General features: G+C 39.7%; 1 protein-coding gene across 1 annotated transcript in view; it reads right to left on the bottom strand.

Annotated features, from left to right (window-relative positions):
* The window catches only part of PPP6C (protein phosphatase 6 catalytic subunit), a 27,954-nt gene extending 13,805 nt beyond the window's left edge, over window positions 1-14,149 (bottom strand). The window contains exon 1 of the mRNA XM_019728572.3: window positions 14,011-14,149. Within this exon, the coding sequence (XP_019584131.1) occupies window positions 14,011-14,085 (75 nt within the window). The 5' untranslated portion in view covers window positions 14,086-14,149. The remainder of the gene's footprint in view (window positions 1-14,010) is intronic.
* Between the last annotated feature and the right edge of the window lie 75 nt (window positions 14,150-14,224).

Below are 14,224 nucleotides of genomic sequence, written 5' to 3'. Positions count from 1 at the left end.
TAATATTTGTCCTCTGAAAGCATTCAAATCAAAACATTTCACAGAAGGAAAATGATTTCTCACAACTGCGCTCTAGGAATGGAAGTGTCGAGTCCTGCTATACATAGAGAACTAGAGGGGAACCTTCCTCCCATCTGAGACCAGGTTACGCTACAGCCAGAGGCCCCGGTGGATTTTATGATCAGTCTGCCAAGAAAGGAGAAATTAAACTACACAAGCATAATGAAATGATTTTAAACATTAAGGAATCTAAATGCTACAATTTATTTAAATATTAGACACACACTTTATCAGTTACAGCTATAATACTTTACTCGGAGTTCAAGAAATGAGCCTTAAAGACTTTTCTTAGGAGCTGTGGAAAAAAGGAGGAACTAGCAAGAGACTGGCTGCATGGCGAGGCACAGCGGAAACCATTAGGGTCTGAGGTATTCTGGAAGACCAGTGAAAAAATGTTTCAAAAGACGAGTGATCAACTGTGTTCAATGCGGCTGGAAGGTCAAATTTTGGAGAAAGAGTCGAGGACAGAGAAGGAATACTCCTTTATTCCCAAACCAAAAAGTACCAATCTCGGAATATATTATACTCTAAGACAGAAAATTGGTATACGAAATAATACCATGACATAATTCAGAAGTTATGAGCACAGCCTTTGAAGTTAAAGAGATCAGAGATCAAATATTAGCTTTACTTCTTACTATCTATATTTAGTATATTATCTGTTACTTCGCTGTGTAAGCCTGAGCAAGTTATCTGATCTCTCTGTGCCTGCTTCTTCATCCACAAAATAGAGATACCTACCTGGGGATAGTGTGAGGATTAAATAAGACAGTGCATGCAAGTGCTCTGCAAAATTTTACACACACACACATATACAAGTGTCATACACTCAGTCCACTACATTATAAACATACCCTGAATTATAGGATATGACCGAGAAGGGTATATATCAAACCACAGCAGCAGTTGCTCAAACAAAAGAAAATCCACTTCCATCTTTATTCCTTTTACTTTTTAAAAAAGCATTAAAAAAATTTATTCTTGGTAGAAGAAAACATAGATGTGTTGGTAGGTTATTCTATATATTTTTCTGTAGTTACTGCATTTCTTTAAAAAAAAAAAAAAACAATGTTATTTTGAAACTAGAAAACAGTACTAAATGAAAAAAATGCAAGATGCAGAATAATACATATACTACTTCTCGTATTAAAGAAACACACACACACACACATATGCATACACGTACATACACGCACTTGCTTGTATTTACTTGCACATACCTAAACTGTTGTTTCTGGAAGGATCCATAAGAAACATAATACTGGTTACCAATACGAGGAAAGGAATTGGGTTAAGAAAGAATTAACATTGACAGCCTTTTATACTTTTTAAGTTTGAAACCCTATCAGTGTGTTACCTATACAAAAACTTATGAAAAATATATTACCAGAAAGAATAGTCCTTCCATCCTTCCAACAGATTGTGCTAGGACATCTGGATTTCATATGCAAAATAACAAAGTTGGACCCCTACCTCACACCATATACAAAATCAATTCAAAATGGATCAACAACCTAAATATAAGAGCTAAAACTATAAAATTCTTAGATGAAAACATAGGGGTAAATCCTTATGACTTTGGATTTGGCAATGGAATCTTAGATGTATCAACAAAAGCACAAGCAATAAACAACAAAAAAATAAACTGGACTTCATCAAAATTAAACATTTGATGGCACCAAGGAAGTGATAAGACAACTGGCAGATTGGGAGAAAATATTTGGAAATCATGTAGCTAATAGGGGCTTTATATCCAAAATATATAAAGAACTACTACAACTCAACAACAAAAAGACAATTAACCCAATTTAAAAATGGGCAAAAGACTTGAATAGACATATCTCCAAAGAAGATATATAAATGGCCAACAAGCACATGAAAAGATGCTCAATATCATTAGTCATTAGGGAAATAAATGCAAATCAAAACCACCATGGGATACCACTTCACACATACTAGGAGGGCTGTAATTTTTAAAAAATGGAAAATAGGTTTACCAAGGATCTAGAGAAATTGGAACTCTCATACATTGCTGGTAGGAATAGAAAATGGTGCAACCACTGTGGAAAACAGTATGGCAGTTCCTCAAACACTAAACATAGAATTACCACTTGACCCAAGAAGTCTACTTCTGGGTATATACCCAAAAGAATTGAAAGCAGTGAAAGTATCAGATATTTGTACACCAATGTTCTCTGCAGCATTATTCACAATAGACAAAAAGTGGAAACAACTCAAGTGTCCATCAACAGATGAATGGATAAACAAAATGTGGTACGTCCATGTAAGGGAATATTATTCTGCCATAAAAAGAATGAAGTACTCATACATGAAGTACTGGTACAATGTAGATGAACCTTAAAAACACTGTGTTAAAGAAAATAAACCGTCACAAAAGGCCACATAGTATATCATTCTAATTTATATGAAATGTCCAGGATGGTCAAATCCATTGAGATAGAAAGTAAATTAGTGGTTGATTAGGACTGAGGTTTGGGGTAGGAAGAAATGGTGAGTTACTGTTCATGGGTACGGAGTTTCTCTTTGGTCTACTGAAAACATTCTTACATTGATTATGGTGATGGTTCCACAACTCTGTGAATATATTAAAACCCACCAAACTGTACTCCTTAAAAGTGAATTTTATGATATGTGAATTATACCTCAATAAAGCTGTTGATTTTTAATTATATTACCTATTAATAATAATTACCACCTTGACCACAGCCACTCAATCTACCCCTTGTGGAGATAACTGTCCTTCCAGTCAGTTTCAAAAGATCAGTGTTGTACAGTATCCTATTAGACCTGTGATATATAATTGTTAAATTATTTCTATAGTAATTAGTTCCCAAAGTTTACAACCTATAATTTGCATTTTTTTAAACCCTAACTCACTTCCCTGTAGCTTAAGGTTAGTTCCAAAGAAGAGGTACGCTATGTTTGGCCTGTATTTTTTTATAGTCCTTCATTACCACTTCCCGTCTCATCTTGCCAGAATGAAGTGTGCTAGTCTTTTTAGTTAGCATCATAAAGTAGCAATATTTTGAAAATATTTTTCTATACAATTTTTAAAATAATATAGTGATGTTTTGAAGTACCTATCTCAGAACCTCACCCACCTCTGTTGGACACAATGCCTTGCTCGAATAATATTTGGAATATTTTTTCAAGTACACTCACCAAAACTTCAAAGAGAATTCCAGCAAAGGCATCTGTAGAAGTGCTTTGCTATAATTTGTACAAGAGCAGGTAGTGTTCTCTGTCTGTTACCATGAGGCACTTGTCCTCTCCATACTTCCTTTCAGATTTCACATCTTTTAAGAAGAGGCCTGGGCCGGCCCGGTGGCTCAGGCAGTTGGAGATCTGTGCTCCTAACACCAAAGGTTGCCGGTTCAATTCCCTCATGGGCCAGTCAGCTCTCAACCACAAGGTTGCGGGTTCGATTTCTCAACTCCCGCAAGGGATGGTGGGCTGTGCTCCATGCAACTAACAACGGCAACTGGACCTAGAGCTGAGCTGCGCCCTCCACAATTAAGACTGAAAGTACAACAACTTGACTTGGAAAAAAGGCCTGGAAGTACACACTGTTCCCCCAATAAAATCCTGTACCCCTTCCCCAATAAAATCTTTAAAAAAAAGAAAAAAGAAGAAGAGGCCTAATTTCCACCAGTGAAGATCAGAGCCCATACCATGAATTACAATTTGAAAGTTTCCCCCAACTTATCCTCTGACACAAGCCGCCAAAGAAGCTCATCTCCCATTCTTCCTCCCACAATGCATCTCTGGAAGAGAAAAGGTCTCTATTTCCTACAATGTTGATCTTTCCACTTGCCCACTCTCAGGAAACTGCTAGTTACTTGTAAATCTGAAGGTTCCAGTGTTTATACCCTTTAAATATCAATTATCAAAATGTTACCCAAACAAACTTACTATAAACTCCACCAACAAACTTACTATAAACTCCACCCCGAATTGTACTGCCCTGCTTTCCCAATTGCCTTTTTCCCCAAACTGCACTGTAATGTCATTGCCATCAACCTGTAATAAGGGACATTATAGGAAACAGTCCTCTACAGAGCCTGTCACTGTGTAGACTATAAATAAGCTGTGATTAAACAGTTGCCTTCAAGGGGGACCCAGGGGAGGAATGTCTCTTTGCTCCCTCTTTCAGGTACAGACGTGATTTCATTGAGAAGCATGTTTTTACCATCATACAGACTCTGGATTTTTTTTTTGGGGGGTGTGGGGGAATATGGGGAACAGTGTGTTTTTCCAGGACCCATCAGCTCCATGTCAAGTCATTTTGTTTTTCAATCTAGTTGTGGAGGGTGCAGCTCACTGGCCCATGTGGGAATCGAACCGGCGACCTTGGTGTTATGAGCACCGCGCTCTAACAACTGAGCAAACTGGCTGCCCCTGGACTTTTTAATTGATCAGTTTCCACCTTTCAGTAGGCTCCTAGAAAGCTTAAGGCCTAATCTCAAAAAAGTAACCTGGTCATCATAGCTTTTATTTCATATCTCATATACTATTCTTTCTTTTTCTGTTAACTCCATCTTAGTTTCCTATTCTTTATTTTCTTTTTGTCTCCTTTTTCTTAATTATTCTGAATATAATTTATCTTGCTATATTGAATGCATCTTTGTGAACCACTATATCCTTTTGGAACAAAGTGAGTTATCATTTAACATTTTGAAACTAATCACAGCACAGATTCCTGAGGGATTCCATGGTTCCCATATGTGAATAAGCCAGAATTTGCACCCACATATGACTGGCTCTCCTAGCCCGTAATGCCTCAGAACTGCAAGTCTCTCCTGGTGACTGCCCCACGCCCCCAGTACTGATCTGGAAGTAACAGCAGATTATAAGCTAAAGAGCCTCACTGTGAAACCCTGCCCATCGCAAAGGCTAGTAGTGAGTGTCTAGAGAACACACATAAACCACTCAGGCAGCATCTTTACCCTGAGGCCAGGCACACTAACTTGAGTAAAATAACAGCTGCCTCCTGTAACTGCCACTTCCGCAGTCCCAACTAAGGATTTAGAGCTACGTCTCTAAGCCAAAGCCACTGCCTCTCATCTCTCCAGTTCAGCAGTAGCTTACAAGTTCGTATCAAGCAAACACAAAAATGAGAAATCTATGAAATCTCAGTGCAAACTCTTCATATGCCAGCCAACCACACAGCAGCCTCCCAGAGCCCCGCCTGCCATGGAGAGGCCCCTAGTACGGTCTGTAGGCAGGCAGTGTGGTTTCTCTCACTGCTCCAGTACAGGCACTACGACAAGATTCCACGGCAAGATTCTCAATCTTACCCCACGAGCACAAACTCCAGCCGTCTCTCCCCATGATGCCCAATTAATTCCTAATCCTTGAACAAGCAGGGGTTCATGGCGCCCATTCTTAGGAGACTCTATTTCCCTCCTCTACCTTTCCCTCAAGATACCATTCTATAGATACCATTCTATTCTCTGCTCTGCTTCTGTCCCTGTTCCTTCTTTGTCCCGCAAATACACTGGGTTTTAAATTTTTTTCATTTTTATTAGGGAATATTGGGGAACAGTATGTTTCTCCAGGGCCCATCAGCTCCAAATCGTTATCCTTGAATCTAGTTGTGGAGGGCGCTGCTCAGCTCCAAGTCCAGTCACTGTTTAGTTGCAGGGGGAACAGCCCACCATCCCATGCGGGAATTGAACCGGCAACCTTGTTGAGAGCTCGCGCTCTAACCAACTGAGCCATCTGGCCGCCCCTCTGGAAGCTCAGCGGCAGCTTGTTGTCTTTAATCTAGTTGTGGAGGGCACAGCTCACTGGCCCACATGGGAATCGAACTGGCAACCCTGTTGTTCAGAGCTCGAGCTCTAACCAGCTGAGCCATCTGGCTGCCCCGATTTTTAATTCTTTGTTTAGATGATCTTGCTGTTTAAAACATACTATTTCCTGTATTTACTTTTACATACTAATATGTATAAAATATCCTTAAGAAATAAAAATGGGGTGACCGGTTCGCTCAGTGATTAGAGCGCAGTGCTCATTAACATCAAGGTCGCTGGTTCGATTCCCACGTGGGCCAGTGAGAAACAACGGCTTGACTTGGAGCTGAGCTGCGCCCCCCACAACTAGATTGAAAAGAAACAACAACTTGAAATGGAGCTGATGGGTCCTGGAAAAACACACTGTTCCTCAATATTCCCCAATTAAAAAAATAAAAAATAAACAGAAATAAAAATGTATCTAAAATTACATTTTACACAGCCTTTGTATAGAGTCTTTACTATAATACAAATCACTGGGAATGAGGAATAGGAATCCAAGATGACAACGCTATTCACACCCTTACAGTCCAGAAGGAAATATCTCTATCTTCAGTCTAAACCAAAGTTTCTCAACCATGACACTACTACTGATACATGTGTTTGTTGTGGGGCTTCTGTCCTGGGCGTTACGGGACGTTTAACAACATCTCTGGCCTCTACACCCACTAGAGACCCATAGCAACCCTCCACGTGTGACACTCAAAAATGTCTCCAGACATTGCAAAATACCCTCTGAAATGCAAAACACCCCCAGCTGAGGACCATTGGTCTAGACTTTTCTGAGTTTAATACTATAGAATAGCATCTGGAGTACATATGACAACCAATAAATGTTTGTTAACTAACTGATCTGTGTATCCAAGTCTCCTGAATAGCTCTACCTCAATGTCTTGACTCAGTACATCCCAAGTTCAGTACATCCCAAACCAAACCCCCTTGCATTCCTTAATCTACAGTATTCACTAAGTAATCCACGCCAAAAACTAAGATTACACTGAAATCTCCCCTCTCCCTCGTACTCGAGACCTACTCTGTCAACAGGTTTTATTATGCCTTCTTCATTTCCTTTTAAAGACCAGACTCACTTGTTACTTCAAGCTCTCGTCACCTGGCCGATTGCTCCTACGTATGACGTTTTTGTCCCATTCCAATCCATGGGCCACAATGCTGCCATAATATTTCTAAAATCTACTGTCTTCCTTAAAAATCTCTCATGCTACAGTTAAAGAACTCTTTTTCTTGGCACCTCAGCCAACCACTGAAGTGTATCATTTGATTTGTATATTCCTATTTTTATTAAATGCATTCCTTTCAATTATGAAAAAAAAATTTCTCAAGGGCGCTCTTCTGTCTATGGCAGTGTTTCCCAAACTCCATTCAGATACCATCATTCATTATGCTTTTGTCATATTCCTATCACATATAAGAGTATATTTCTGTAATAGTTTTCTTTGAATCTTCTTTTCTTTTTAGCCACATTTTAAACAAAGTCACAGTATGATGTGCTTTTCCCTAAAATATAAAAACATTCCAAAGGGTTTATCCATGTACCACCTGAAAAATAAACATCTTAGTTTATCGGCCTAGTCTTCCATGATTTTGTCCTCTGCCTGTCTTCCCAGCACCACCTCTGGCCAAACCAAACTGCCTCAAGTTCCCTGAATCGGCCACGTTGTTTCACATTAAGCTGTATCATTGCACGTGGTATTTACTCTGTTTGCATGTTCTTTCCTTCCTGTTTTGTCTACCTGAACAAACTGCTCATCCACTCATTGCTCCTCCTTTGTGAAACCATCTCTGGCTCCAGTTAGATGCTGTTTCTTCTGTGTTCCCCAATATCCTGGATAGCCCTCTATTTTAGCACCTATCACACCATGCTAAGACCATTTGTTTACCTTTTTATCTCCCTACTACACTGAGAGGGCAGAGAGAAGTATGGATTCTACCTCTGGCACCCACAGAGAACAGGACTAGACAGGGGAAACATTTAAATGTTTGCTGTAAAGCAGAATGCAGTTTGACTTAACAAACCTTAACTGATTGTCTGTTACATACAAGACGGTGTTCTGAGACTGGAGAGTACAAAAATAAACAAGATATGATCCTGAACCTCAAGAAGCTTGTAGTCTAATGGTGGAGACAGATTTGCTATCATACAAGACAGAACACTGTAAGTGATAAAATGGAGCAAAAGTGCTATGGGACAAAGATCAGTATAGAAAAGAAAGAATGGGAATTTTTTTTCTCAAATAAATGGCATTTAATTTTTTTAATTTTTTTTAAATTAAAAAAATATTTTTCAATTCCAGTTGACATTCAATATTAGATTAGTTTCAGGTGTACAGCATAGTGGTTAGACAGTTATGTAACTTATGAAATGATCTCCCCCCTCCCCAGTGTAGTATCAACCTGGCACCACACAACTATAATATAGTTATTATATTATTATGGACTATATTCCCTGTGCTGTACTTTACATCTCTGACTACTTTGTAACTGCCAATTTGAACTTCTTTTTTTTTTTAATTATGGCTTTTTTTTTTTTTTTTTAAAGATTTTATTGGGGAAGGGGAACAGGACTTTATTGGGGAACAGTGTATTCTTCCAGGCCTTTTTTCCAAGTCAAATTGTTGTCCTTTCAATCTTAGTTGTGGAGGGCGCGGCTCAGCTCCAGGTCCAGTTGCCGTTGCTAGTTGCAGGGGGCACACCCCACCATCCCTTGCGGGAGTCGAACTGGCAACCTTGTGGTTGAGAGGACGCTCTCCAACCCAACTGAGCCATCTGGGAGCTCCCAACTGAGCCATCTGGGAGCTCCCAACTGAGCCATCTGGGAGCTCAGCGGCAGCTCAGTTCAAGGTGCCGTGTTCAATTTTAGTTGCAGGGGGCGCTGCCCACCATCCCTTGCGGGAGTCGAGGAATTGAACTGGCAACCTTGTGGTTGAGAGCCCACTGGCCCATGTGGGAATCGAACCGGCAGCCTTCGGAGTTAGGAGCATGGAGCTCTAACCGCCTGAGCCACCAGGCCAGCCCCCCAATTTGTACTTCTTAATCCCTTCACCTTTTTCACCCAGCCCCCTAACTTCCCTCCCATCTGGCAACCATCAGTTTGTTCTCAGTATCTATGAGTTTGTTTCTATTCTGATTCTTGGTTTATTTTGTTTTTGAGATTCCACATATTAAGTGAAATGATACAGTATTTTGTCTTTCTCTGACTTATTTCACTTAGCATACATAATACCCTCTAGGTCCATCCATGTTGCTGCAAATAAATAATAAGGTTTCATTCTTTTTTATGGCCAAGTGATATTCCATTGTATATATATACCACATCTTTATCCAATCGTCTATCGATGGACATGTAGGTTGCTTCCACATCTTGGCTGTGGTATATGAAATGTCCTTCTTTATCTCGTTATAGCCTTTGTTTTGAAGTCTATTTTGTCTAATAAAAGTATTGTTACCCTGGCTTTTTTTTTTTTTTTTTTTCATTTTCATTTGCATGAAATAACTTTTTCCATCCTTTCACTTTGTCTATGTGTGTCTTCCAATCTGAAGTGTTTGTCTTGCAGCAATGTATCGGTCTTATTTTCTTCTCCATTCAGCCATATTACATTTTTTGATTGGAGCATTTAATCCATTTATATTTAAAGTAATTATTGATAGGTATGCAGTTATTGCCATTTTATTATTCACACTTTTTGTATTTCTTTCCCTTCTTCTTAAAGAAGTCCCTTCAACATTTTTTGTAATACTGGTTTGGTGATGATGAACTCTTGTAACTTTTCCTTGTCTGGGAAGAAAGGAATTTTTAATAGCAAATAAATTCAAGCACGTACTCTGCTGAGTCACTGTGGCAAAAATCACTTAATCCTCATCAAGTCCTGGCTTTAATATCTATTCTGCCTGTCACAAGGATTGTGTAAATGGCAGAATGGACATGAAGGTGCCCTGAAAACTGTAAGAAGCTATGTCAATTCTAACTATTGCTAGTGAATTCTGACTGTGGAATCCAGGAGCCTTGCATGGAGAAAGTGGCATCGAAGCTGGAGCTCAAAAGGGGCACGAAGCAGACTGTAAAGTGAAAGCATTAAGCGGTAGTTAAGGATGTGAACCCTGGAGCCAGACTGCCTAGGTTTGAATCCCAGCTCTGCCACTAACTTACCAGCTATATGACTTTGGAAAAGCAACTTAAGCAGCCTGTGCATCAGTTAGCTGTAAAATGGGGCAAATATTAGTACCCAACTCAAAGAGTATTAAATAAGTTAATATTTGTGCTATGTACGTATTAAATAAATAGGTGAAAGAAAGAGACTGAACAGAAGTAAAGAAGCAGGGAAGTACAGGGCATGTTGTCAGAAGATGGTAGTCCAATATGCCTAGTTAGAATGGAAGATAAAAAGAAAGGTGATGAATTGCAAGATATACCTAAAAATGCATGCCATTTGCCATCCTAAAAAAAACTATTAACTATCAGAAAGAGCTCTGCACAAGGAAGTTTTCTAATCTAATTCATGGATTAGCAGGACATTCTGAGGCAGATCATAACTGTACAAAGCTCAGTTCCCCCCTCAGTAAAGTAAAGAGGGTACAGAATTGGATGAACTCTGACTCTCTCTCAGCTCTGAAATCCTAGGAAACGGGCTGGGGAATCGTTAGAGGTGTACACTGTCCTATCTGATACCTACAGCCACATGTAGCTATTCAGCACCTGAAATGTGACTGGTCTGAATTGTGATGTGTCTTAAACATAAAATATATACCATATTTCATAGACTTAGTACAAAAAAGAGCAAAATATTGCATTAGTAATTTTATATTGATTACATGTTGAAATTAGGTTAAATAAAATATTTAGGTTAATAAATTCGGTTAATAAAAATTACTAAACTTAATTTCACCTGTTCCTTTTTAGTTTTTAAAAATGTGACAATTTGAGGCTCATATTCTGAACATTTGATTTCTACTGGACAGCACTGTTATAGACTATTTTCAGAAGACATAGGAGAATGTGATTCTGTGGCCAAAGAGACAAACAAAACGCAAGGCATTATCAAAAAGAGTCTTGAAAACACTCTTCTGGCCCTATATAAAACCATGATGTGTCCCTCAGTCCTGTACTGTTTAGTTTTCCTTTCAGTACCTGAAGAAAGATACAACGCAAAACCAAACTCAAGTAAACAGAATGATCAATAAGATAGGCAATAAGGTGAGTGACAAAACCCACAGGCATGTATGGAAGGATATGAGTACAGGAGCATAAAGACTACAATATATGATAAGAATCGATAAAATCAGATCGAGGCTGAATGAGAAGGTATTAAAGGCTGTTCAACAAATGTCATAAAAAAGCAAGAGGGAATTCTTTGAACCTTTATGGAGGCATTTCAGACAGAGGCACAACTTGGCAGAGCAGGTAGCTTTGTATGAAAAACTTAAGAGATGGCTCAGACTAAACATAAAAGTGAGTTCCAAAAAAAATTACATTAACAATTAATCCATAAAAGTGGTTACTATGGAATCACACAATTCCTTATTGTGCATCTCTGAGACAGACACTAGTATTCTCCAACCCCTACCATGGTAACTGTCTTCGGTTCCTCAGTAAAAAAAAGCTGTACACCAACTCAGTGTGCAATTTCTTTGCTTACATGTCACCTTAAGAACTATACAAGAGATCAGACAATCTCCAACTTATAAGACCCATTCCCTGCCAAAGTATTTAAGTTGAAGTAATCAGTAAAACAGTCTTTTATCATTCATTCTTCCACTTGATCAGATAGGGAGTCTACCTATATCTTCTACGATCAGCTCTGAATCTTTATTATGGATGAGAATCACATGAGCTCTTTTTAAAGAAAGGTTATGTTTTGGTCCACTCACTTTTATAGTTCATTCTTATTCCTTCAAAACAGTTACGAAGATTCGATTGTGTACTAGTGACATGACCACTTACAATTTAGGTGTAGAGAAGTCATGATTAGATCTAGAGCATCTTATTACATTTTAGTATTTTACTTAGTACCTCCAACTTATAGTCAATTTAAAACACACTGTATTTCTGTCTTTTCTATCAGAACATATCTTTTCCATAATGATCATTACGTGGCCCCAGTGATTTCTTTTCTTCCTCTTACAGAATCTTTTATTTTGGCTTAAAAGCCTTAGAAAAGGTACTCCTGGAATACTTTCGTGGACTGCCTAATTTTAGTTTGCACTTCATGCCAAGAAGAAACAAAATTAAATTTCTTTAAATACACCAGAGATGAGCATACATCACAAGCAAATTAATCTGATAAAAATATTTCCAAGACAAAGAAGAAAAGCCTCCCCTTATTTAAAAAGAAAAAAAATAGAATTTTTCCCTCAGTAGATTTTTAAAAAATTTATTAAGAACTAGATGCATCTAAGTATACGCCAATTGTGTTGCAAAAGGAAATGAAATGGTTTAAGAACTATTTTTCCTTAAGGTTAACGTTTATCAAACTAAGACGTCTAAAGAAAATCCAACTGATGTATCATCCAAATCATTTCAATATCAATTTCAAGTTAATATCAAGATACATTTTCATAATAAGCAACAGTTTACTAATTATAAACACAAAGCTTAAAACTGCTTTACATATGCTAAAGAATAGAAAATTTCACATCAATTCACTGACAAAAAAACAATAACTTCACCCATGGGATTAACAATGTTACCAAAAGATGTCTGGTTAGACTTCCATGAACTGGATACCAGTGTTGGTTGTTCCTTGTTTCCTTAAAAAGCATATAACAGAAAGAAGCCACAAAGAACTCAGATGAGCATGAAAGCTGAATTTCTACTAATACTGGCTTTGTCCTCCTTTTAATTAAATTATCCTATTAAAAATGGGGAAATGCACAAGAATGACTCCCCTATCATCTAGCATACATTTACCTATAAGTACAATAAGTTACATTAAGGTCCTTTGGCCTTCAACATTTTGCATACTTTTTGACTGACGTTAAACATCAACTTCCTGCACCAAAAGCGCAAAAGAAAAACACCAGTAACATCTTCCTTAAGAGAAAAAAATTCACGGACAAAGATGAATTGCTTTAAACCCACAGCTTAAAAGTATAAAAAAAAAATTCACAACTACCCAGTTTACCCACTTACCACATACAAACCAAAGTTAACTGAAAAAAATAAAAGACAGTAGCCCTAATAACCGCTATAGGCTGCTAGACACCTAAACACCGGTTTTAACAAACGCACAGAAATAGAAACACTTGTCAAAGACTGACGTTTATTCCTTTACCCACACATATACGTTTACTGTTACTTGGACTTGGCAGTAACAAAAAACAACTCGCCTCCTTTAGCAAACCAAAAAAATGAAATCTTGGGTTAAGAAAGGATTATGGAGAATCACCTTGAAGGACAGAAAAGTATTTGTATTTATTGAGGGCCTACTAAATTACCCACTTATATTAGCTTTATCCACTTAAATTAGCTCAACAACATACTCGCAAATGGGATTCACATCTGAGCTGGCAGAAGAAAAGCAACACTCCTGAAAAGCAGCTGGGAGGAGTGGTAGGAAAAGAGGGACGACTTGACGTTCTCCCGCTTCGCCACCAAACCGCAACCGCCCACCGTCTTCCAGTCCTCAGGAACCCAAACACGCTGACCGAGGACGCGTTCCGGGGGCCGGCGGCATCTCCTGTCAGACGCCAGCCACCCGGCCCGCCTGTCATATCTGGGGGGATGACCCATTCCGAGGGCACTGCCTGCTGGGGCTCGGTTCGGACTCCGGGAGACCGGAGATGGAGTTACGGGCGAGAAGACTTCTATTCCAAGCACAGCTGTGAGGGCTCAGTGCCCTGGGACACCCGAAAGCCAGGGGGGACAACCCTGGGACAGAGGCCGCGACATCCCTCAGGATCCCCACTACGGAACTGGGACAGCATTCGGGGGACTACGGCTCGCTCCCTCCGCTCTCCGCGAGAAGGCAAGTCGGAACGGGTCGCTCAGCACTGCGTCGGGCCCTCCATCGTGACGGGACGGGATGCTGGCGGGGGTCCCGTGGAGAGAAGGGCGGGCCGGCGGGCGCCCCACTGCCGGAAGGGGCGAGCCCGCCAGCAGCGCTCCCGCCCCGACCGGGCTCACCTTCAGGTCGTTCTCCGGTAGGTACTTGCACAGCCGCGCTATCTCCACATACTTGTCCAAGTCTAGGGGCGCCATTTTAGAAATAACAAGCCCGGACGGCGGCGGCGGCGGCGGCGGCGGCTGGAGTATCGGCGGCAGCGGCAAAGGCCGAAGCCGGAACTCTTCCTACGTCACGTCCGGCCCGTGAGAGGCATCTGCGCAGCGGCGTAAAGCT

Source organism: Rhinolophus sinicus, chromosome 16 (genome assembly GCF_057876585.1).
Source record: "Rhinolophus sinicus isolate RSI-liver-muscle chromosome 16, RSI-T2T, whole genome shotgun sequence".
Classification (NCBI taxonomy): Eukaryota; Metazoa; Chordata; class Mammalia; order Chiroptera; family Rhinolophidae; genus Rhinolophus; species Rhinolophus sinicus.
Note: the sequence above shows the minus strand (reverse complement) of the source record. Positions and strands in the feature narration are given on the sequence as shown.